This window comes from Eulemur rufifrons, chromosome 1 (genome assembly GCF_041146395.1).
Source record: "Eulemur rufifrons isolate Redbay chromosome 1, OSU_ERuf_1, whole genome shotgun sequence".
Classification (NCBI taxonomy): Eukaryota; Metazoa; Chordata; class Mammalia; order Primates; family Lemuridae; genus Eulemur; species Eulemur rufifrons.
In genome coordinates, this window is record NC_090983.1 from 41174093 (window position 1) to 41200748 (window position 26656).

General features: G+C 36.8%; 1 protein-coding gene across 1 annotated transcript in view; it reads right to left on the reverse strand.

Annotated features, from left to right (window-relative positions):
• Positions 1-14676: 14676 nt before the first annotated feature.
• The window catches only part of COL3A1 (collagen type III alpha 1 chain), a 39197-nt gene continuing 27217 nt past the window's right edge, over positions 14677-26656 (reverse strand). Inside the window, exons 33-51 of the mRNA XM_069491340.1 lie at positions 26138-26191; positions 25990-26043; positions 25267-25320; positions 24580-24687; positions 24217-24270; positions 23895-23948; positions 23536-23697; positions 23311-23418; positions 22219-22326; positions 21340-21393; positions 21147-21254; positions 20623-20676; positions 20131-20238; positions 19778-19831; positions 19573-19680; positions 18402-18696; positions 17140-17327; positions 16514-16756; positions 14677-15770 (exon numbers count right to left, since the gene is read on the reverse strand). Of these exons, the coding sequence (XP_069347441.1) occupies positions 15624-15770; positions 16514-16756; positions 17140-17327; positions 18402-18696; positions 19573-19680; positions 19778-19831; positions 20131-20238; positions 20623-20676; positions 21147-21254; positions 21340-21393; positions 22219-22326; positions 23311-23418; positions 23536-23697; positions 23895-23948; positions 24217-24270; positions 24580-24687; positions 25267-25320; positions 25990-26043; positions 26138-26191 (2115 nt within the window). The 3' untranslated portion in view covers positions 14677-15623. The remainder of the gene's footprint in view (positions 15771-16513; positions 16757-17139; positions 17328-18401; positions 18697-19572; positions 19681-19777; positions 19832-20130; positions 20239-20622; positions 20677-21146; positions 21255-21339; positions 21394-22218; positions 22327-23310; positions 23419-23535; positions 23698-23894; positions 23949-24216; positions 24271-24579; positions 24688-25266; positions 25321-25989; positions 26044-26137; positions 26192-26656) is intronic.

Here is a 26656-nt window from a genome sequence, read left to right on the forward strand (position 1 = left end):
CTTTATAACACAGATTACAATGTTTTATAGAGTCATGTGATTATTTAATTAGTGCTAGTCTTTTCTACGAATTGTACTTGTAAGAAAGGCAGAGGCTATTTACTTGGGCTTCAAAAAACTTAGTATTACTTTGTGCATGCTCAACATACATTTGTGGTGAGATATAATGTGCTGTGTAACTGGAAAAGTACATTTAAACAGTATTCATACTTGATTGTATACTAATATGAAGCATACATTATTATTACTATATTATTACACAATAGAAGAATTGTTATCCAGTAACAATAGTAACATACAACATATACCTAAACATGATAAGAAATTTGCAGAAATTGATTAAAAAAGCTATAAAACTTGACTGAGACATGTAAAATAAAAGTAAGGATGAACCTGCCTTATTTGAACATAGGAGAGCTCAATACTTGAAAAATATAATTTTTTTCCTAAATTAATAGACATATTAAATACAATCCTACTCAAAATCCCTATAGGATCTTGAAAACATCAACATGACAAAACCATTCTAAAGCTCAATGGAATCAAAAATATGCCAGAAAAGTGACAAGGTATCTCCTCCACAATAGAAATTGTAAATAAAGGTGAGGCACTGGCTCCACTAGATATTAAAAAATAATAAAAAGAAAAAATAAATTTAGAAATGAATCTATGTATCTATGTTGGAATTTAATACATAATGGAATTTATAATTTATTCAGTAAATGCTATTAAAGTAACTCAATAGACATTTATTAATATTTTTTATTTCAAAATATTAAGGGGGTACAAATGTTCTGTTACACATATATCTTGTATAATGCTTAAGTCAGGGCTTTCAGTGTGTCTATCACCAGAATAGTGTTCATTGTTTTTAAATTTTTAAGTTCATAAGTTTTTACCCCTCACCCCCTCCCAGTCTCCCTTCTTCTTGGTGATACCAAGGAAGTTCTCCTCAGTAACTCCCTCAAATAGGTTTTCCATGGTTTTTGTTTTTTATTTTCCCGCACGGATACCTACAATTCATATATTGGCTCATTTCACATAGCCCCAATTATTTCTCTGAGTGATAGTTCATTATTCTTTATTCTTTTACCTGCCTCTTTGGCTGACTGGGTTACTTTGAAAGCTTTGTCGTCAGGCTCTGAGATTCATTTATCTGTTTTGTCTAGCCTGTTGTTGAAACTTTCTGCTATATTTTGAAATTCCTTAGTGACTCTTTATTTAAGTTCTGTTGTATCCTTTCTTATGTTGTCTAACTCTTTAGAGAATTTTTCACTTTTTCATTGAAGTCTTAAAATATTTTTTTTGCTTCTTTGTATGGTTTTCAATACTCTATTCAATCCTATTCATATTGTTTGTCATCCATATTCTGAATTACATTTCTAAAATTTCAACAATACCCTCTTGGTTGGGGTCTGTTGCCATGATCCTTTGGGGATATCAAACTAGTTTGTTTTTTCCATGTTGCCAGAGTTCTTTTGCTGATTTCTTCTCATCTGAAACCTCTTCTCTCAGCCCAGAGCAAATAGCTTTATGGTTCACCTCTTCTCCTTTGCTGGGAACTCTCCTCCTTAGTGAGAAGAAGGAGCAGTCCATAGATGGCACTTTCGTGACCTACTCTGGAGGGTTGACCCACAAGGTTAGGAGTGGATGCCCTGTGAGCCTGTAATGCAGCTGTTCTGTGTTGTCCCATTCCTCTGTGACTGTCACAGTCCAAGCCAGTGCTGGATGCTCTTGGTGTGGAGTGGTGTGTTGTTCCTCATGCCACTGTTGAAAGCTCAGGTGGGGGGCTGGGCATGTCCTTCTCCACAGAGGCTGGCATTGTGGCAGAGTACTCTGGCCTGGTCTCCCTGTGGAAATGGCAGTGGCAGCTGGTGAGGCTATCTAGGCAGTGGTCATGGGTGTCAGGGATGCAGGCGCTCTCTCCACCTGGGTCCAGGTGGGATGGTGGCTGGTGGCTAGCAGGTCCCTGGCAGAATGTTGGACTGTGTGGGCAGTTCCCTCCTGGCAGCAGGTGGGAGCCACATGGATAGGGCCACAGGGCCAGGCGGCAGGTGTGTGGGTGGGGCTGCAGACATGGGAGCTGTCAGGGCAGGGCTACAGGGCTGGAGGGATCCTCCGCGGTGGTGCTGCAGGGTGGGGCTGCCAGGTGGCCTGGACTCTCTCCCTGCCCAAGTGTCACTGAGGCGGTGCCCCGGGATTCTCTCCTCCTGTCTTTCCTTATGTGGACACCGCCCTCGGATACCTTCCTATCTTGCCAAGTCGACCACCCCATTAGCTTCTCCTCACTCTGAGTGTGTCCCCAACCACTTCTCTGATGGTTCACAGGGCTGTCTCTAAGAACGTCTGTCCTAGGTGGTCATCCACCTGCAACTTTCGATAGTGACGTTTATTATTCGAAAGCATGTTTCTTTCCTTAACTATTATACCAAAAGTTTCCAAACAGACCGAATATTTCAATTTTAAAAACCTCTAAATATATTATCTTAAAAATTATTGTGTAGGTTAGTAACCTTGGAATGAGAATGAAAAGAAATATTAATATATAAATAATAAAGTAAAATGATAAAAGATCAGATTCTAAAATACATTTTAAATCTATAGGATAGCCAGGTTCTGTGGTGTGCACACACAGTCCCAGCTACTTAGGAGGCTGAGGCAGGAGTATCATTTGAGCCCGGGAGTTCAAGGCCAGCTTGGGCAATGTAGCAAGATCCCATCTCTCTTAAAAAAAAATCTTTATTATAAAACTCTCAAAAGTATGCTTACAAATATATGCAATCTGGGGAAAATTTTGTAATGAATATTACATAAAGGCTTAGTACAGTTTACTTATAAAGAAAACAAGAAAAAAGCCCAAAATATTCAGTACTATCTAGGTAATTCACAAAGGCATAATATAAAGGTTGATAAACATGTGGAAGTTATTTAAAATCATTAGAAACAAAAAATGCAACACAAACAATAAGATATTAAATTCTATCAGAATTTAACAAATATGCAAATCCTCTGATAATGTTAGGTGTAAAAGAAGATGTTGTAAAACCCTCATGTATACTTTGTTTTTCCCACTGGATTATGGAAAGTATAAAGTCAGCTTCTCAAATTGGTTTATTCAAAGTTCCTTTAAATGTGGGGAGGTAGTCGGGCCAGAAGTGAGCTTGGAATAGAAGATAGAGCAGAATACACTAGAATATCCTCCAAGGCCATCAGTTTGACCTGATGACAAGTAACTTAAAACATCATGTTTAAAAAAAATACAAACACAAGTAGAAAACAGAGTGGAACTTAAAATTTACATAATAAAAACAATTTCACAATGGTGGCAGATTATTTAGATTGCAGACTAATAATCTGTGGTGGGTACATGCTTTCCATCTGTATTTCACATCAGATATTGGTATTTTTGCTTTGGAATTTAACATAATTACCCAGCCAATGACAGGAAGTCACTCCATGCTATATATGCTGTTTCTACTATTTACTGGGTAAAACAGACAAACATACCAACTAAACTGAATAAATACATGGTGATAACTAATATTAATGAGGTACATGCAGAAGAAGCCTGGGATGTAGCCTTCTAAACTAGGCTAGAATTTAGAGGGGAGAGGAAGTAAGGAAGAAAACCCGAAACATGCTTTTTCTTGATGAATCTTGAGGGATAAAGACAGTATCTTGAGCAACGAAAAAGGCATGCAAGACATAAAGAGCAATATAGATCAAAGCATGGAGTTCTTAAAAGTCGTGCCTTGCTTAGGGAGACCCTATGGGCTACTTTTGTTACTTGCTTGGGAACCCCTCATGAGCTACATTCTATAATAGATTGCATGCAAGGGGCTGGTGGGAGATAAAGTTAGAGAAGTAGAACAATGTATTATAAAGGAACTTGTGTGTGAACATAAAGCAATTGAAAATTATTCTGAAGGTGTTTTTAGGAAACTATTTGTGGTTCTCAGCTGGGAGTGCAACCACACCCTCTAGAGGGCCCTTGGAAATGTATGAGGAGGGTGTTTGTGGTTTTTAGAAAAATTAGAGACTATTTTAGGCATTTTCTGGTTGGGCAAAGGGTGTTCAAGATCTCGTATGCAGGCCAATCCATTAGAACAAAATCTAAACAACCTAAAATACCAATAGAACTTTGACTGCAAAACACTGAAGTACTTTAAGCAAGTAAAACACATGTGATTTGCATGTTAGAACGATCACCTTGGCAGCAATACTCAGGAAGAATTTTTAACATAAGTGAGACTGAAAACAGAGAGATTAGTTAGAATAATATATAAGAAAAGAATGCAGAGAATGAGCAGTTCATATCACTGAAGATAGAGAAAGGGAGATGGATTTGGGAGATATTTACAAAATAGAATCAACAGAATTTGATGAAAGAGTGAGGGGATTAGGGCGCAAGGACTTTAAGATAATTTGCTAGTTTCTGGCTTAGGTAGCGGGAAGGAAGGTGATGGCATTTACTGAAATGGGGAGTAGAGAAGGGAGCAGGAGGAGGATGTGTGTGCCGTGTCCATGGAGCATCTAGCTGGAACTCAGATGAGGAAACTGAGGCACAGAGCGGTCACACATAGAGGTGCCCCAAGGTCACATGGGAAGTAAAGAACAGAGCTGTGATACAAATTCAGGCAGTCCAGCTTCTGAGTCCACACTCTTAACTCTCACACTGTGCTTCCTTGATGAAGTGTAACTAGCCCCATGTGAGCCGACACACGGAGTAGGTGTTGCAGATTTGGATGTGAATGGAATCATTCACAAAGGGTATACAAGGGGAACAGTGGGCCCAGACAGATAACTGGATAATGCTAATGTTTAAGGGGAAGTTTTATATATACTAGGAGTATTACCTTTTAGTTATAGAATCCTGATCCTTGGATGTTACAGGTAATTGTAAACTCAGAAAAGAGAGCTTGAAAACATCTGTTATGCTATAATCCAACTCTTATTCTTATTTTTATGCTTTCATGACTAAAAACCAATAGAACGAAATTTGGAAGAAGATGAAAATTCTGATTGAAAATTGAACTAGACAGAAACATTAGTAAGACTGTTATCATGGGGAACCCTGGAGATAAAATTGTACACATTCAGCGAAATCTTATATAATTTATGCTTCTGATTCTCTGCTGGATTTCATTTTCTTGCCATCAACAAAAACTTCAAGTGATATTTAATGCATATTAATGCCTTATCATGTGACTATCTTACAAGTTGAAAAAAAATGCCCTGAAAATCATATTTATTTTTAATCAAAGAATATGATTCCCCACAATTTAAGGAGTGCATACCAAAAGCATATGCATATAAGCCATTATAGTTAAATGCCATTGATATTGCAGGAAATTGGTGTGCATATGTGAAGTAAAAAATGTAGATTCTAGTGGTAATAAATAGAGAAAGGTAAAACTGCAGTGGTAATGTGAACATTTTCCCAGCAGTTGAAACTGTTATGAGATAGATCCTGTAATGAAAGACAGCTGGAGATTCAGAATGATCACAATTGTTAGCCAACTTAATGAGAAAAATGCAACATAAATTGAAGACATCTGTAGTCAGAATTTAAGCCCTAAAGATTCAAAGAGGAAGCTGAAGTCCAAGCCCCTCCCAGAGACATTTGACATGTTTCCTTGCATAATGCCTTGCTTTGTTGGGTCCTTACAGGCGTGATTGCCTCTTTCAAAACTGAGCTTTTGCTGACGCCACTGAGGACAGATTCCAGGTGGTTTAAATTCAAGACAAAATTTGAAAATCAGGCCCAAATCATTTTTATCAATAGCACTAATGATGCCCTCCTTCTGTTCCGTTTCCTCTCTGTCCTCTTAGTCCTTGAGTTAATCACAACCTTGGCCTGCAAAATTGAATCCTCCTTTTCTTAAACTATTAAAAGCTGCAGGATCCCAAACCAGACACTTGGTGATGCTTCCTCCACATCCCCTTCCTGCCACGTACACACCAAGCTGTTCTTTCCCCCATTCCCCTGGAAGTCTTGCTCCCTAATGATTTCATTCTGGAGCCAGATGACTTCATCCACCATCTGCAAAAGAATAATTTCCAAATCAACTTAGCCTCCCCTGACCCAGTATTCTCCAATCAGTCACACATTTTATCATGTTCAACCACGCTTCCAAATGAATCACTGTCATGTTTAGCTGCCACGTAGAAAGCTGTGGGTAAGGCTGGAGTTGTGTAATTTTCCACTTAGTTCTTATTAAATGGAAACTTCTCTTGCATGATTTTTGATGTCTTCCTTCAGCTGACCCCATTTTCCCTCTTTAACCTAATTTTCCCAGCAACTATTTCCACACTCTGTGACTGTTTCTTCAGTCTAGTCATTGAAAAAAATGTGCTCTGACTCCTCGCTATGATTCTTCAGTCCCATCCTCTTCTTCCCGAAAATGTGGATCTGTCCTTTCTTCTTTAACAATAGGTATCTCTTCATTGCCTGCAAATCTAATCATGGTCTGCCCCATTTCCCTTGTCTTTGTGCTCTCTTTAAGCAACAGCCTTCCGATATTTAAAACCTGTGTATGACACTATGTTGAGAAGCAAATAAAACAAAAACTCATCACCTTGTGATTCTAAGCTCTCTAGTCTGGACTGTATTTCCAGCCTTAAGTCTCACAGCACCAGCACATGGAACCCACGCTCCATGGGAAACCGGGCTAATTGATATTGCCAATCTGCCTCACAACTCTGCACCTCTTTCCTTACGCCATTTTCCGTGGCCTCCTTTCTCTCTCGACCTGAAAAACATTGCAATACTTAAAGCCTCCTGCACAGACTGCTTGATTCGTGTAGCCTTTCCTGAGGGCCTCCCTGTGGACATACATGATTGTTCCTTCCCCGTGCCTTTCTGGTACCTTGTCTCTCTCTAATTCAACTTACTATGTTAAGTCTTGCGACGTGGTTATTTGTGTCATCATGTGTTTTACTAAATTTCATGATTTCTCATTCTCCTTGAATCTTCTTGAGCACTTGGTTCTGAGCCTTGCATTTAATAATTACTCAATAATGTTGCTGAATTGAAATGAGTGGATTTAGGCAGCCTGGATTCTTCACTGTCCCATGGACATAGGATAGTCCGTTAATAAGCATCATGTCAGGTGTACAAAAGATGCCAAGTAATTCAATACATTTGAGTGAAAGCACTCAGGACTTTTAAAGGGAAATATGTTTTTAAAGAAGATTTAAAGAGATGAGAAGAAAAAGAAGGAGCAAAAGTATCAGAGAAGAATTTGCTTAATAAAAAGTATTAGCTGTGGATGATAGCCTTTTTCTGTGCCATCGACTCAACAAGTGATTCTTTATAAGATTTCTGAAAACCTTTGATATGGCAGACTGGAGAACATGGAGATTTGGGGGGCTTTCATGTGTGCTCTGTCACATAGAATATTTTGACCAACAAAGTATCAAGCCATCGTGGTGAGTTATGACTCAGTGAAGAATTATGTCTGAAAGAAAAATATTTTCCATAGTTTTTGACTCACTTTTAAAATAGTGGCATTCCTCTAAGACAGGACCCAGACAAATAGGATTTTAATATAAACTAGATAAAAGAAAGGTCCCTTTGATGGGGTTTCTAACTTTGGAGCCATTATTTTTAAAAAGAATTTCCTATATATTTTCCTAGTTTGGCAAAAATTTTAAAAATACATTTTTTATAGATAAAATGGTATCATGTCACAATTATGTTAGAATATACATAGAAAATTTTAAGGAAATATCCACTAGTCTGGTACATGGATAATCATTTTTTCTTCTTCTTACTTTTCTGCATTTTCTAAATATGTTACAGTGATTGTATAAATTTCATCCTCAATACTTACAAAGTCAATTTTGTTTCAAACAAGGAAGTGAAATAATTCTTGTTAAAATGCCAGTGTGAGGGTGAAGAGAGTTGTATTCAATCCTCCATCATGAAAGAGATGATAAAGATATAACGTGACTATGAATTAAAGGATTGCATCACATCACTATCTGGCATTTATAGACATAGGAAAACTAATATAACCTTACTTGATCTCAATTTTTAAAAGTCAGTAAATTATGGCCTTGGAATAAACTGACAGTAAACATACTTATGCTATTAATATACCATAGTTCTAAAATTTAAACATTTTTTTTTCACTTGGCTATTTGTCACTACACTTTCCTGGTTTCCTTTCCTGTCATTTCTCTCTGTCTCCTTTGCTGCTTCCTCCTCATTTCTCCAATTTGTAAATATTAAAGTACCTCAGGGTTCAGTCCTATATTTCCTTCTTTCTTTCTACACTCCATTATTGATGATCTCATCTATGTTCATGAATATAAAAACTATATATATGCTGTAACTCCTAAATTTATTTCTCTATCCTGGACCTCTCCTTTGACTTCCAGCAAGTCTACTTAGATGATGGAAAGGCAACCAAAATGTAACATGTCCAGCCTAAAATGGTGAGTTCCTTAAATGTTTTGCATTGATAGTCTCCTCTGTCCTAGTTACTGGTAACTCTTTTCTTCCAGCTACTCAGGCAAAAAGCCCTGGATTCATGCTTGACATCTCTCTTTCTCTTAGACCACACATCCAGTTTGTTAGCAGCTACCGTTGCTAATATTCAAAATACTTCCAGCACGTGACTACTTTTTATCACTTTCACTATCGCCACCCTGGTGGAGACCACCATCAGACTCGGCTCAGATTATTGCAATGGACTCCGAACTGTTCTCTTGGATTCTGCTCCTAACGTACCATCATCTCAAAAGAGCAGTCACAGAAATACTCTAAAACTATAAGCCAGATCTTGCTGTCCATTATTACAGTGGCTTCTTATCCCACTGAAAGCAATAACCAAAACTCTCACGGTGGCCAAATAAAAGTAAGGTGATTATATAATGTCACCATATCAGGATATTTATGAGAGTTCTAAAATGCTAGCTATTACTAGGCATCAAGAAAATAGGCATAACCTGGTACTTTCTTCATGGTCACCCTTCCTATAAAACTCCACATGATTTGTCACCTTCTCTTTATTTATGGACTTCTTGTCAGGTTAGCAAACTGTCCTTGGTTCTTGATGTGCTCTTGCCAAAGAATGACAAGACACACCAATAGCAAAGCAAGCATGAGGCACAGTTTATTGAGCAAAAGCAGGATACATTCGCCACAGACAGTGAACAGGCCCCTGTTGCTACGGGAGGCCCTGACTACTAACTAAAATTTCATTTTGATGCTGTCTGGGTTGAACCCTCCCTGGCAAGCTTGGCTCACGCGTCACCTTTGATGGACAGCTGTTAGTTGTATAATCTGAGTCTTACTGAGAGTGCACGTTTCCTGTGAGCCTCTCTGAAAGCCCACTGGGAAGAGGGGGCAAAACCACAATGCAGATTTATGCTAATGACATGATAGCCTGAGGTTACTTTTGGTCAGACCTATTCCAGAACCTACTGCACCTGCGCTGCTTGGCTTTCTAGGAATTTCTTCTTCCAGGAATCCCTGACTGCATTTGGGGTTAGCGTGCTGAGTTCTGATTGGCACTGCACTCCTCCTCCCTCCTGCTGTGGTTATCTGAAGCGGGGCACTTGTCCCCCATCCCCAGGAGAGCTAGAGGCCCCTTACTGTCTACGTAACGTTTCTCTTACACTTTTCTCCCATGTACTAATTTTGCTCCAACCATACTGCCTTTATTATTCCTTGAACACACCGGGGACATTCCTTTCCTCAAGCAATTGTTCTCTCTGCCTAGAATGATCTACTTAAGTGCTCCATATTGCTTACTTCCTTAAAGATATCTGAAAACATTGATGGGAATCTCAGGCCATAGAATATATGGGTCTTTGGTTTCACAAAATCAGATGTAAATGCGTGATTTATCTTCAGCTTCACTGATGGCTAGAGTTATAGATAGATGTGATTGTTAAGGAGAGATATTAGAGTGACTAATGGTACTCCAATGACTAGGTAGAGGAAGAAATGGAAATACAGAAGGAATGGCCTAGCAACGGGAGGAAATTCACTTAAATAAGATATTATGTCAGTGGTTGCTTCACATTGGTAAACATCTTACAGCTAAATGACTTACTAAATAACTGCATGCTCATGTGAATTATGGTACCTGAATTAGCTATGCTTATCCTGGAAGTGACTAATCAAAAGCTCTACTCAAATTTAGAGTGGCATTATGAATCCCTAGGAATTGGCGATAATTTATAATTGCTCTTTGATAACTTCTCCAAAGATGTGGTATTCCTTTCCCTAGTGTACCACTGAAACAGTAACTCAGGTTTCTTTCGGAGAAACAGTACAGAGTAAATATTTTAGACAGTTTAGTGTCATGGCTTAGAGTATTAGCTCTAAAATCAAATTGTTTGGGTTAAAATCTAAGCTCTCCCTCTTACTGACTAAGAAACCTGGGGCAATTTATCTAATGTCTTATATATCATTTTATTTCCTTCCTTCCTTCTTTTCTTCCTTCCTTCCTTCCTTTTTCTTTCATTATTTCTTTCTTTCTCTCTCTCTCTCTTTCTTCTTTCTTTCTTTCTTTCCTCTTTGTAAAAGGAAAATAATGGTGCCTCTCATAGGGTTGAAGTGCATAATACATTAATTCATAAGTTTAAAGTGACTAGAACAATGTTTGGCCCTTTTTAAGTGATCATTGGGTTGGGATGCTATTGCAGGGGACTTCTCCCAAAGCTCTGAACTGCTTCATTCAAAAACACTGGTTCTATGAACTATCTTATAGTCTGAGACTTAGGTCTCAGACTTTTTCTTGGGTAAAAGTCCTAAGACCTGTGTGGTTATCCATCTAAGGTCTCTTTCACCTGAAATGGATTTTTTTGTCATTATTGTTAATATAAAAAACTAAGCATGACTGTCTCAGAGAGCCAGCCCACCTAATTGGACCTATCTAGGGGGCCCAATATCAGTTAGCTTCCACCAAAGATACTTCTGAGTTACGCTATTTTTTTTTTTTTTTTTTTTTTTTTTTTTTTTACCATGCCAGTCTTGTTGTCTCTTACAGTTATTCTCATTTTGTTTCTGGTAGTCAGGAAATGCCCTTTGTTTTCTGCTAACTGCAATCCTGTCATCTCCATTGAAATTAAGAACCTTATTTCAGCTGGGTTTTTTTCTACTTTCATCTCCAGACTTCAGACACACTTACTGGGGGGTTTCAAAGGTGCTGGCATGCACCTCACCATGTATTTCTAAGAGCTTAGTGGTTCACCTTGAGAATATAATCAGAAGGTGAGCAGTTGTGTCACATATGATAAATCCATTCCAACATTTCTATCATCTTAAGTTCTTTAATTACGTTCTCCACTTGCCAAAAAGTTCATGGTGTCTCAAATTCATTTGGTTTGGGCAACCTCTGAGGCCTGGGTTCAGTTCAATCAATCATGTTAATAATTATGATATTCCTAAAACTCTCTGTTATAGTCATATATTGATAAATTTTTGTCCAAATTGCATTCTTCTTCTGTACTCCCACTCTCACACACATTGGCCAGATTTTAGACGATGTAAATAAATTAAATCCTTCCTTTTTTATATGTAAGCCTCCTCCTGAGATTGACCTTTTAATTGCTATCCCTGAGGCATTCTGAGACTGACTCTAGCTATTTATCCAGAGACAACAAGTGCTTTTCTTGTAGGCATCTTGCATTTTAACAAGAGTGGAAATATTACTAGGCAGGAAATCGGGGTCCTATTTTAGATGACTGGAGAAACTTAATGTGAAACAGGAACGTTTAAATAGAATTCTTCCACAAACCCCATTCAGATTTCCAGGGTCCTACTATTTCCAAATTAGATAGCAATCAAATAGAGAATTGAAAAATCCATTTAGATTTATGTTGAAGTTTGGTGATCTGTAGAATTAAAGTTTACATTTGTTTTTTGGTTATCTGAAACCTTTTGTTACTGAAATTTCAGCACTTATCCCCACAGCTGAATGAAGAACAAGGACAAGCAGTTTGAGGAGAAGGAAAGGGAAGTTTATTAATTTGTCAGCAAATGAAGAGAATGGAAGATTCTCATCTTAAAGTACCATTGTCCTCTTTATAAGCAGACATTCAGAGCTTTTAAAGGGAGTTTTCAGCTTCAGGCTATTGCTGTTTAACTATAGCATCTCTGGTGAAGACAATCTTGTGACCTCTGCCTGGACAATTCCGCTGAGCCATCTCCTGTGGTTCACAGAACAAAGGACACTCTCCTGCATCTCTGATTACTGGCCTTAGGCAGGGCTGCAGGTTTTAATTCCCCAAAAGAGTGAGGGGGGCTTAAACACCTTATAAAACATTTTGGTTTTTTAAAGGCCTTTGCCCCTGTTACACTTTGGCAAAGGGATATGTTTTAAATTTTTAAAGAAAGATATATGTGTTTTTATTTTAACACAGTCAGAGAAAAAGCATAGATTTCCTTCTGTGTCTTGAGACAAGAAGTTAGAGATTTTAACTCATTGTTATCCTTTCTATGTGTTACCAGCCACATTCTCATGCAGTCCTGCAAGTTCTCATGGAATTCAAACGTATTATTGTGTAGTAGAGGCCACTTGTCTTCTAAAGCCTTGACTTTAAAGTGCAAATCACTCCATGTGACCATAGATGATTAATCCTATTTCCGTGAACTTCTAAATTCTCATACAAACTGAATTTTCCTACTTTTACCCCTAAGTACAAACATTTGATCTCATAGTCTTTCCATTTTCCTATATTTTTGCTACTTGCCAGACATTCTGTCCCCAACTGCTGGCCTAGTCAGGTTTCTTAGTTGCAACAATCTAAACCAACTTTGGCTGACTTTAGTAGAAATGTAATTTATGGATTTTATCTAAAGTTCAGGAGACTTCAGAGAAAGCTATAGAATCCAGGTTCATAAAATGAACAGAAATGAAGTTAATGTGGACATTCAGAGCCATCTTCAAAAGCATACCCCCAAAGCCACCTGGTGAAGCCATCATAAACACTGGATACTGGTTGTTATCTATGACACTAATAGCCATGCTTCTTTTGAAATCTGGCTATTGCTGCCCTAGCTGTAGCTGTGACCACCACCAAAATGGATTTTTTATTCTCCTTACTTCTTTGCATCACTATTATGGTAGGTAGAATAATGCTTCTTCAAATATGTTCACATCCTAATTCCTGGAACCTGTAAATATGTTATGTTACATTATTAGGCAGGGGGAAATTAAAGTTGCTGATGGAATTAAGGTTGCTTGTGAACCGACCTTGAAATGGGGAGATTATTTTGGTTTATTGAGCTCAGCCCAATGTAATCATATGGTTCCCTATAAATGAAAGAGGAAGGCAGAAGAGCCAATATCAGAATGATGCAATATGAGAAAGACTTGAGCAAATGTTGCTGGCTCTAAAGGTGGAAGTGGCTCATGACCCAAGGAAGCTGGGAAGCCTCTAGAAGCTGAAAAAAGGAAAGAACATGGTTTCTCCCTAGTGTCTCTAGAACTGAACACAGCCTTGCTAACACTTTGATTTTAACTCAGTAAGACTCAGTTTAGAGTATTGACCTTCAGAAATGTAAGACAACAAATCTGTGTTGTTTTAAGTCACTACATTTACTATACCAGTAATATGAAAGGAATGCAACGATCTCCAGATTGGAACTTTCAGGTGTGTGTCTCTGAATTTGCCAAGCTCAGGTTACATGGTCACACGCCTGAACTCTAACTCAAGGAAGGCTGGGAAAGTGTATCTGTAGCATCTAATCTCTGCCAAGACTCTTTGGACTGTAGTAAGACAGGACTTTAGATGCTTGGTTGCAAATAAATAAAGAAATATACAAATAAGAATTCTAACTCTAGTTTATTAATTAAACTAAATATTAGGCATCAATAACACATAATGAGTTAAAGCTATGTATAGTGAAACGAACTACTTTCCATGATATATTAAGCTAAAAATATAGGAGGTAGAGCATTGTGTTTTATATGCTTCTGTTTATCTAAAATAAAATTCCAAGTAATCTAATTTGTTAATTCATACTATTAGTGCCTCTCTCTCTATATATATATATATACTCACATACTTATCATTTTTTTTGTGGTGTGAACACTTAAAATCTACTCTTTTAGCAATTTTGGAGAATATAATGTATTGTTATGGACTACATTTACCATGATTTACTTATTCCTTAAACTTATTCCTCCTATCTAACTGAAATTTTGTATCCTTTGTCCAACACTTCTCCAATCTTATTCCACCCCCAGCATTGGTGACTGCCATTATACTCTGCTTCTGTGAGTTCAGCTTTTTTAGATTCCACATATAAGTGAGATCATGTGGTACTTGCCAATTATTCTTGATGTTAATGTCTTTCACCAGATCCATCTTACTTGCTGATAAATTATCAACATCTTCCTTCCTGATTACTCCCATTTTGGGGATACCCTAATTTACTATGTTACCATTTCCAGGGATTGACCATTTCAAACAGAATCCTGTCAGACATATGAATGCATTGAAATATGCCCCAGAAGTTCCACTAAACATGATCTAAAAATCTTCAGGATTCCACACAGAGGATTATCTGTATTTTTAACATATTCCTAAAAGTCATTACATTATTAATCTAGAGAGTTAGAATTCAATACACTTTTTCAAGAAAATTACTAGAGTTCCTAAGTGTGGACGTACGTTTGTGAAATCTATGACAAGTGACAAAAACCAGGAATGTTTTAATATGATATTTTATTATGGGAGTCTCTAAGAAAAAAAAAAGATCAACAACCACATACAAGCTTACAAAGTTAAATTTTAACACATTCTGTGTTATTGTGACAAGAGCAGCCTCATAATTTTGTTGTTGCTGTTGACTTTTACAGGATATAGGGAGAGAGTCCCCTGAGGCCTGCCAATTAATCTTTCTGACAGGAGACATGTACAGATGCTGTGCATTTATGTTTTGAATGAAAGTCAACAATTCTGATCTAGAGTTTTAAAAGTGAAAGTACATTAGCACCATAACATGTGTCTTCCCAAATATTAGTAATCTTGACCAGCAAAGACAAGAAAAAAGAGAAGCACCTTTAAAAGAAGTAGATACCCAAGATTAAAATAATTGTGGCATTAAAAATATTTCTTCAAATTTTTGTACTAAACTCTATTTTTTCTTTAGCCAATATCCTAGGAAATTATTCAATGACATTCACAAATTTTGTCAACTTATACAATGTTTTTGGTCTTCTGGGACTTAGAATTCATCTGTTTCTGACCAGTTGAGGTAGTTGAAATAGGGAGGTCTTTTCTAATTTCATGTTTGACTATTTCAGAAAGGTTTTCTTTTACTGGTGAGCATAGTCATTGCTCTGCAGATAGGCTAGGATTCAAAGAATGTAACACAGTGTTATTGGAAGAGTGTTGAAGTTTATTTATTATAGCACCATTGAGACATTTTGAAATTGGAATTGGTAAAAAAATAAAACAAAAAGCATTTGAACTGTATTTGATGGAATAGCAAAAACAAAGAAGTATCCTTTTTTTGGTCAAATTATTCTTTTTCCAAATGTTTTGGAAATAAATAACTGGAATTTAGTTGGTCACTTGTACTGGTTGACAAGATTAGAACAAGAGGAACACATATGGAATGAAACTTTTTGCTGGGATTTCAGATAGAGTTTGGTTTATAAAAAGCAAACAGGGCCAACGTCCGCACCAAATTCTTGATTAGGACCACCAATGTCATAGGGTGCAATATCTATAATAGGTAGTCTCACAGCCTTGCGTGTTCGATATTCAAAGACTGTTTTGCTCCATTCCCCAGTGTGTTTCTGTAAAAAAGAGAAAAAAATAGTAAGTGATCATGATATTACAATTACCTAGATGATTCCTTTGACTGATTGAGTTAAATTTTCTTTTTGCTCTAACGGAATGGTCAGTGTGCCATGTTATTTTCCACATATATGAGACCTACTCCACTTCAAAGCCATAATCCTCTTAGTTGATAAACAATATTATTAATGAAAAGCCCTGTAGGTCTCCAGAGTAAGCCTCCCAAGTAGATCACCAAAGGCCAGATCATCCTCAGGAGGTCTGGCTCTGGTCATTGCTAATAGGTATATAATCGGTTTGCTAAAAAGTGGATAGGTCACTCACAATGGAATTTGCTAATATTAAAGGCGAGTTCTCCCTTTGTTCATAAATGATAATAACAAAGAATATATTTGAAGTTAACTTTTAAAATAAAAAAACAGAGAGTTTAAATTGATTCATATAACAGATATGCAAAACATATAATAACCATCTGATTATCTAATAAAGTTTATACTGTGGATTTAAATTTCCATTGCTTTCATTTCAACTGGTTTTCATCTGGAGGTTAACATCTATCTATTCACTTTTTGTAGTATTTAACATTCCTCACAATGAACAGTAGATGTAATGTATATAATTCACACCAAATACCGTCTTTTGTTCACCCTACTATTTTTATTTCTTCTTTTTGAAATAGCACGATTAAACTAGAAATACTGAGTGCATTATGACTTATATTTATAAGAATGTTGTTCCTTACAGTGCAACCATCCTCCAGAACGGTGTAAGTGAATTTGCTATTTCCTTCAGCCTTGAATTCGCCTTCATTTGACCCCATCAGCTTCAGGGCTTTCTTTACATTCCCAGTGTCATGATCCATGTAGGCAATGCTATTCTTGCAGTAATATGTGACGTTCTGAGAGGCCCGGCTGGAGAGAAGTCGGAGGAAGGCCAGCTGTACATCAAGGACATCTTCAGGCAGTTCGGGATTGCCATAGCTAAACTGTAATAGGGAACAAATAAAATTGGGCAAAACTTTAGCTGCAACTGCTTGTAAGGAATTCATGTGGTATTAGCATGGGCGTTATAATATAGGCTGCTTATATATTTTATGTATGACTGTTTTACATATCAATATATTTTTATTGCATGCCAGAGAAGAAAATTCTTAAGAAGTGAAAGAAAGATGTCTGCATACAAAGAAAAATTTAATCTCTCTGAGCTCTTATTGAAAGGAAAGTTATAAAAGTACAGCCACCTGGACATATAAAATCACCTGGGCTCTTCTATTTATTGCTTAACTTTGCTTTGTGATGAACAGAGGGGAGGAACAAAAATGTCAGGTAAGTAGCAATGACATTTTAAAAAAGGTATATCCTTTCTTACCTGAAAACCACCATTCATGGACTCTCCAAACCAAACGTGTTTCTTCTCAGCCCCAGAACTGGTCCACCAGTTCTTACGTGGAACATTCGAAGGATTGGCATTTATGCATGTTTCTCCAGTTTCCATATTACAGAATACCTTGATAGCATCCAATTTGCAACCTTGGTTAGGATCAACCCAATATTCTCCTGGATAGTCACAAAAAAAGAGAAAGGGGAATTGGTTGTAAAATCCAGTAATAACATTTGGATGAGAATGATTTTGTTTGCTTACATGGCAAGGCATTCATAATGTTGATGGCTAAAATATTTGTATTTTATGTATTGGTATTTTATGTATAGCATGATGGAGAAACTGTCAGATGAAAATTTCTGAGGTAAATGAGTTAGCTATAACCATGGAGAGCACTGAAATAAGATATAACAGCTTGGTTTTGAATAATGATGAGATACTAAGCCAAGATCTTTTGATTGGTGTATATGTGCTAAAATCTCTCTTTTTTCCTCTTTATAAAAATTTTTAATTATTATGGATACATAATAAAAAAGATGATTAATGATTTAATGTCATCTTGCTTAATAATGTAAGCTGGTTGTCTAATCCAGATTTATGCCAACAGATCTAACCTAAAGTCCCCACAATTGATGCTTGTCTCCTATTTTAAGTAATTTCTAGAAATGACTCCTAGCAAAGGCAATGTTTCATGTCAAGATATTTGAAAGCTTCAAATAATTTTACTTTTTAGGAAGAATTAACCCAATATATGCAACACCTTAAATTATTACAATGTCTTATTTAATTTTATATAATATGCTGCAACTAACATATTTCTTAATTTGAAAAAATTAATGATTAAATTTATTACAACAAATTAAATTGCAATAAATAAATACTGCAACAATCAAATTACAATTGTCTAATCAAATTATGTATATTTAATCCTCAGACAAAAATTTTATATCGGTCTTTATCACTCAAATAACTTGGTGATGACATTCAGAAACATGCCAAACTATAATTTGTATTAAAACTTCTACAAATTGTCTTTAAATTTTCATATATTTGGAATATTTTGAAGTTCTTTGTTACATCTTAAGTACATCTGCAAAGTTTATTCTTTTACAATATCAAGCAGTTTCAATTCAATTAACATTCTTTAAGTATATTTCAGCTATAAAATCTTTTCCATTCACGGTGAAAGGTTTCTGTTTCTCAAATTCTATAATTCTGTTGCTACGAGTGTGAAAGACTCCAAAACATACCACTCTTGAGTTCAGGATGGCAGAATTTCAGGTCTCTGCAGTTCCGAGCAGGGTTTTTACGAGAACCATCAGGACTGATGATGCTTTCTATTTGTCCATTAACAGATTTGAGTGAAGTCATAATCTCTTCAGTGTTGATTTTGAAATCCATTGGTTCATCTCCATAATATGGGGCAAAACCACCAGATTTTTCGCCTCCAACCCCAGCGATGGCAGCAGCACCAGCACCACAGCAAGGACCAGGGGCACCAGGTGGTCCAGGAGGGCCTGGTTGTCCTGGGTGGCCTGGAGAGCCCTAGATGGGTAAAATATACATCATTGAGGTGTGCTTGTTTGGTCCCCACTGAAAGAATGTGTTGCTAGTCCAGGAAAATGCCTTGAAACCACTTCATAGATTGTGTCATAATTATTCTAATAAAGGTTTATTTGGGTGTTTTGTGATCACATAGTAACCAATTTATAATGGCTGCAATCCATTACCCATAATTGTATCGTTCCACTATGTGAGAATTGGTAGTGTCAGAACACAAATTTACTCTATCATTCTTCCTTCTGTATAAATGATGTAAGCAAATAGCCAGAGAACCGCAATTCCTATACTGACATGACAGAGGGGATAAAATCAGGGAACTTAGATTCTGTCCTCAAAGTAGGTATTTACTTTGGGTCATTCATCTGAGCACTTACGTGTGTTTCAATTGCCACATGTGTAAATTGTGGTGATAGTGGTTTTGATACTATTTACTTCAGAAGCATGGGATAGAAAGGTATTAAGAATGATGGTATCAGTAGTAAAAACAGGAATCTTGGAAGCTGTTTGAGAAGTACGATGCACTACATAAGTGCAAATCATTATGATTAGCAGTATTGTGAGATCTCTAGTGTGAGATCGATGCTGGCATGATTCATTTGGTTAAGTGGGCAGATCCCATCATTCTAATGTAACAGTTATCATCTGATCAAATTATAGGAAAGGTTTTCTTCCCCTGTTATAGTGTGGTGGAAGAAAATCTTAATGTGGTGCAGAATATCTTAAAGTCATCATTCATTTTCCAAATTAAGTGGTCGCATTGTGTTTAACTTACTATCTCAGTTTAAAAATACTGCAATGTTTCTGAAAATTTGAAGATTATAGAAAATTATATACATATATGTATAAGTGATGTCTTACCTCAGATCCTCTTTCACCTCTGTTACCTCGAGGCCCTGGTGGTCCAATGGGACCTGGATGTCCACTTGTTCCATCTTTGCCAGGGGGTCCACCGGGTCCAGCAGGTCCCTAAAAAGTTATCATGATATTACGATGCTAGAATATTTTTCTGAAGTGCAAGCATTTAAAACATGTGGACCTTCCAATATTTTTCTGTGGTACTTACTCTGGGGCCTGCAGGTCCTGGACTACCGACTGCACCTTGGTGACCAGAAGGACCCTGGAAGGAAAGGAAGGGTAAATATGAGTGAAGACCTTAAAAAGTTTTAGGAAACTGTACATTCAAGATCAGATCAAGAAATATGGGGATTATGATGAAACGTGGTTTTCTCCTTCTTTAATCTCCCCATTGCTTCATGTCAATTGTTATGTCAAATTAGCCCTCAAATCCATGTCTCATCTCTTCTAGCATATACCATTAGAGATGGAAAATTTTTTACTATTAGTCTCCACAGTTTGCTCCACTCATCAGTTGAAATGCATTGAAGGGGATTTTTTTAACAAAATGGATGCACTTACTGGGGAACCTGGGGGGCCTGGATTACCAGGGAATCCTCGATGTCCTTTGATGCCATTAGCACCACGTTCACCTGTTTCACCTTTGTCACCACGTGGGCCTTGGGCACCCTTTAGAAACATATTTCAAATTAAGGTCAGATACACACATACATATTGGGGAAATAAAATAGAATTTATAACAATTAAATCTATTTTATGGCATTCTATTAGCTAAAAATCCCCATCAAGGGACACTTTATACATGGAACAGTGAAGATTGTTTTGGTGGTTGTTTTAATTTTGGACTGATAATTGCATGGAATCTCAATAATTGACGTTTAATATCTTTGGCCTCAAGGAAGTTTTAGATCCTGAATTGCTTTCTGTATAATCAAAGGAAAGTCAATATTTGTATAGTTATATATTGTGTCATACCTTTTCCTGAACATGCCATAAAATAGAATATTTCCTATACTGAAGAATGTGTTAAATACAGAACAAAACGAAACTTACAGGAGCACCTCGGGCTCCAGCAGGACCAGCAGGACCAGCGGGGCCAGCAGGGCCCTAAGGTGAAAACAAGCAAATGAGCAAACACACATGGACTTAGTTTTATTTATTGGCACAATTTTATTTTCAAAAGTTAATAATTTCATTCTGATGGAAAAATAGTATACATACTATTAGAAGTGATATTTTTCCCTTTAAAGTTCTTTCCTTGTTTATATCTTTACAAAGAGATCTAAACAGGAAATCTAGGCAAGAGCCCTGCTAATTTAGCCTTGCATTTTCCCAGCAAATAGCTGGTCTGATTAAATTGTTTTGAATTTAAGCAATGAATTCTTCATTGACTATTTCCAGGAACTTCTGGTATATCTTTATTAGCCCATTTGTCTAAGGAACAACTATCATAAAACTGTAAAACCAGTGGTAGCAGATATTTTGGTTGGCAGATCTGACATCCCATCTTCTACCTGCAAAGCTCTTTATTGAAGGAAAGAGACAAGTAAAGAGAGACGGTGCTTATCAGAACTCACACTTTCTCCTCTGTCTCCACTCTTTCCAGCTGGACCAACAGGACCAGGTGGGCCTGGATGGCCAGGAGCCCCAGGGGCACCAGGAGAGCCACTTTCACCACGATCACCCTGTGAACAAATTCACAGGGCCAAAATAAATATGATGATCACTTGTTGCAATTACATGAGCCTATTGTACATGTGTTTGTATTACCTTGCCACCAGGAGACCCATCTCGGCCTGGCAGACCATCGGATCCAGGGTTGCCCTGGTTGAAAAATGAGAAAGAAAATGAAGTTTCTTGAAACCCTCCAAATACCATCTAAGACATGCATACTTGACAGGGCGGTATAATTCTCAAGGGGTGAAAATTGGTTGTTGGGGGTGAGAAATCTTAGATATTACAATGGAGTACGACTCTTCAAAGAGTCACAATACCTAAACAGTTATTTAGTATATCTGTGGTACTAAAATTTCACAGGGTAGGAGAAGGAGGGGTGATTAGGGAAAAAATATCTAAAAGGGGTCTTTACAGAGGAGCTAGTAAATAAAAGTTTGAGAAATAGTGACCTAACCTGTTAATGGAAATCTATGGTTTCATTACTTGATTTAACAATATACGTGTATATAACAATGCAATGTGGAATGTCACATTGCATATATATATACATATATATATATATAAAAACATCACATTATATCTCATAAATGCATACAATTATTTGTCAATTAAAAATAATATTTTGAAAATTTTAAAAAATAAGCAAAAACTAATCACAGATAACTGCAGAACATTTTCACAGAGAACAACGTTGTAAATTGGGGCTCTCCCTACTAACTTCTTTTCTAATTTAGCTAGAGATCATATTTTCTCCATTAATGATTATTCATTGGATGAATATTAATGAACATGAGCCTTTAAGTCTCTTATAAGTTATAATACAAAGGATATCTGTTATTAGAGAAAGAAGGAGAAATTTGCTATGTGGCCATATTTACACTCTTATACGTGAAGTCTCAATTTGACCTCTGATTAATGAAATTATCAAATTCTACCTGGCTGGTTGAACATTTCCTAAGAACCACTACTTACGTCTCTTCCAGGTTCACCAGCTGCACCAGCCAGACCAGGAAGACCCTGAGGTCCAGGAGGACCACGTTCTCCATTTAGACCACTAGCTCCTGGTTTACCACTTTCACCCTGTGTACAAAGGGATAAAAGACATTTTATTTTAACTTAAGAAATCAATTAATACAATGTTATTGGATGTCTATTTCTTAGGGAATAATTTTATTTTATTTAATTTCTTTAAAATTTTCTTCTTAAAAAATTTTTCTAAAAAAATTTTCTATGGAGAAAAAGTTTGGGAAATGCAAGCTTCTTGCATTTTTAACTTGTCCAGTGACTCTGGATGCCAAAGAACTGAGTATTTACTGTGATTATCTTATTTAGAATGCCACATATTCTAATATGAGATGTAGAAACAGACGTGGGTATTATAGGAAAAAATAATGATGCACCATCATGAAACCATAGGTTTATGGTGACCATTAGAATTAGGTTTCATCGAACATTTGTCTCTATCTGAAGAATATACACTTACTAGCTATGTCATATAAATTGAATATACTTAAATGTTAAATTTTATTTTTATGACAAAATTATCCAACACTTTGTTGAAAGAGGTGCTTAAAGTGTCATAATGTGAGCCCTTATGAAAATGAAATTTTATTGCTGTACTTACTGAATGAATATTTTAGATGCTAAGCCCTGGAATGTTACAGTAATAATAGTGACAGAAAGTCAGGAATGCAAAATGACTCGAATGGATGGAAAATTGGTATCAGTTAAAACGTTTCATAGATCTATAAGCTAACACTACTTCTGCCTTCAAGATTGACAGTCAACAAACTGAAAAATGCTCACAGTTTCCTAACAAGAGGCAAAATTCTCTTTGTGGTATCAATTTGTGTTTATGTTCCAGGCTGGCCTATTATGTGTCTTTGTTTTGTGTTCTGGAGCCATTTAATAAAATGTATACTTCCAAAAATCTGAAAATATATGAAAAAGTTATCTTTTGGATAATTTGCACATACGACAGGAAAACTTTTCATATTGAAATGGTTAAGCGATCTCTGAAGGCTATGAAAGGAAGCAAGTCTAGTGAAAGACGGCTACACTCACCTTGACGCCTTGAGGGCCAGGGCTTCCCCTAGGACCCGGCATGCCTGGTGGTCCTGCGAGACCCCGTGCTCCAGTAATCCCTGCAATTCCAAGTGGGCCTGGAGCTCCCTAAGGTGACAGATAATGAAGATGTTGCTCATTTTTATGTGACTGTGTTTTCCTCTATTACATTCATGATGAAAACAGAATAGTATTGTCAATCAATAAAGCAATGACACCACTCACTGGAGGGCCCTGGGCACCAGGTGGTCCCTTCTCTCCTGGTTGGCCTGCGTCACCTTTTGGTCCAGACACACCAGGGCTGCCAGGAGCCCCGCTGCTACCCGCGGGACCTGGGGGGCCGTCCTTGCCTGGAGAGCCACCGGGGCCTGGGGGGCCTGGGTTACCCTACAAAGAATTATTTGAAATTTGAATATTTATCATGAAAGAGTTCATTTTTCTTCCCATTTTAAGCCTATTTTCAAATTATTTTACATGAAACTTAACAGAGAGATGTGTAGTAATGTGTACGTTTCTCATCCTACACAAATATAATGCTTTTTCTGAAATACATGAGATGAGAAAAGACTTTTAAAACTACTTACGTTATTACCAGGAGGACCAGGAAGACCACGGGCACCAGGGAAGCCAGCAGCACCCTGTGAAACGATAATACATTTTCAAATTTCAAAAATAGAACAAATAACTATAAAAACAAATATGAAGTATAAGATGTGGTAGGATCTGCATTCTGCCTTGAAGTCATTTATGGTTTGCTTTTTCCCCTTAGAATTTACCTATTACTTATATATGAGTGAATGATTATAATTTTTATGCTTTCTGGCTGTAGTGTCCTTAAAGCAGTTTTTATGCAGGTTGATATCAATGAATGCTTTGAGAATAATAGTTAAGAGGATCAATACTTACAGGACCACCAGGACTGCCACGTTCACCTTTGACACCTTGGGGACCAGGAGGACCCTATATGAAATGTGGGGGAGGAGGTCTATAAGAATAGCACCAAAACCAAAATTTGGGAGAAGCATTAGCCTTTGAAAAACAGTAACTCTATGAAGAGGTCAAAATAACTTAAATGAGGTCATATCTAGACTGCTAGAGCTAAGATTCAAACTTAGACTATATTCCTATGAATATAGTCTTATCACAATGAAATGTGATCTCAGTATGAAACATTAAATTATTGATAAGCCTAAGTTTTTTTCATTAGAAGGCAGAGAGTGGGGGGGCGAGAGAGAGAGAGAGAGAGAGGAGGCGGGGAGAGAAACTTACAGCAGGCCCAGAACCTCCAGGGGGTCCTGCAATTCCAGGAGGGCCTCCTTCACCTTTCTCACCTGGGGCACCTCTTTCTCCTTTAGCACCAGGCTCACCGTTTTGTCCCTACATGAAGAACAACAACAACCTGTCATGTGACATCCTTTATGATGTACTTGGCTTGCCATTATTTCTCTTCAGAATAGAGAATTCTTCAAATGGAAAGATATTGAATAAAATAGGAAAAGAAGGCTCTCTGCATCAAAATAATTCCATGATCTAAAAACATTATCAAGAAAGTAGAAGATGTACATTATGTATCTCCCATTAGGAAGAACACCTTTTTAAGGAATAAGCATTTGAAAAATAAGCACCAGTAAATTTATTTGAGAAAGACTGGACGTAGAGCAAATTTTAATTATTAATATTAATAGTATCATCTTAGAATGGAAGATGTTTTAAAATTTTCAGAATGCTTTTAGATCCCCAAGCATAAAGGCAGGGTGGGTATTTATATTTCCATCTTTTCAAGAGCAAGAAGAAGGGTAAAGTAAAAAAAAAAAAAAAAACGGGTACAATAACTGCACAGGGCGTGAGTAGCTGAAGCAGGATTAGAACCCAAACTTGATTTATAGTTCTGCTATTTTTCCAGCAAGATGGTGATTCTGAGCTGTGGGACATGTATGTGTAAATGTTCGTACTTACAGGAGCACCAGGGAAGCCAGCAGGTCCGGCAGGGCCCTGTTCACCTCTCTCACCCTGAAGAGAAACATGCCCTCATTAGTCACAGTGGAGACATCTTCCCACAGCAAGCACCCATCATCGCCTACATCATCTTATCTTTTTTTAAACAGGAAATGAGCAAAGATAACTCACACAGTTTAATTTCTGAAGACTTTTCTATTTCTCAACAAAATTTGGAATGGACAATACCATAACCATTGATTCTTTATGTCTCCTACTGTGGTGTTATTTGCAAGAATATTTAACACATTTAATTATGTAACTTCTAAAAATGTAAGCATTTAAAAATATGGTAAAAGGGTTAATTGAAAAATCAATTAATTGATTTAAAAAACCAATTACTCTGTATCTGTCTACCCTGAAGGTAGAGAATTTTAGATCTAGAAAGAGCCTCAGGCAAAGATACTATAGGTTTCGGAGATACTCAGTTACAAATGTATATTACCTGTGTAATTTGTATATTTTTCCCAAGTTATTTAGGAAAGAAGGGATGATTTAAAATTATCTCTTGTGAATTTTATATTTAAAAAATTTATCATTCCCTTGCATGCCATATGGTTCCTAAAGATAATATCCCAAAATTGAGGCTCAGGGAGTCTGGGGAAGAATTGCTAAAAAGGAAAGCACAGTAGCTACTGCCTATGTGGGGTTTAAAAATATGCAGAAAATGTCTTTAACACTTACAGGGCCACCACGAGGTCCAGCTATACCTGGAAGTCCCGGGGCACCACCTTCACCCTGAAAAAAGAGAAACAAACCAACAATATTGCCACTGTCCTGCATCTCAGAGCTAAGGGCATTTTCTTTTTGTTTCCTAATACTATTGTGTTACCTTGTCTCCAGGCTGGCCAGCTGGACCAGGGGGACCAATGGGACCAGTAGGACCCTAAAGAAGATAAAAGTATATTTTTAATTTTGAAGAAAAAATACATAATTTTTCATATTGATCAAACAGAATATATAGACATATCACTAAATAATAAACAGAGTATATAGATATACACTAAATAATATGATTTTTTTCATGGCTTGAATGATACGCTCTTTGCTCAGTGTATTAATACTCCAGAGTTTAGTAACTACAAGATTTTATGGGGATGACTCTAGAAGCAAATAGGATGCAGTAGTAGTTTATTGATTCATTCATTTTTATGTCTAGTTTAGAAGACAAACTGGATGTGATATAAGATCTTATAGGAATATCTTTCTTAAAGTATGTTTCTTTATTCAACTGCTTGATAATTTAAAATGTTTAACTACTCAATGTATAATTATACATATTAAATTTTTCAAATTGAAAATTTCAAATATTAGCTTTACTTATATTACATAAATGAAATATCAGGCATCT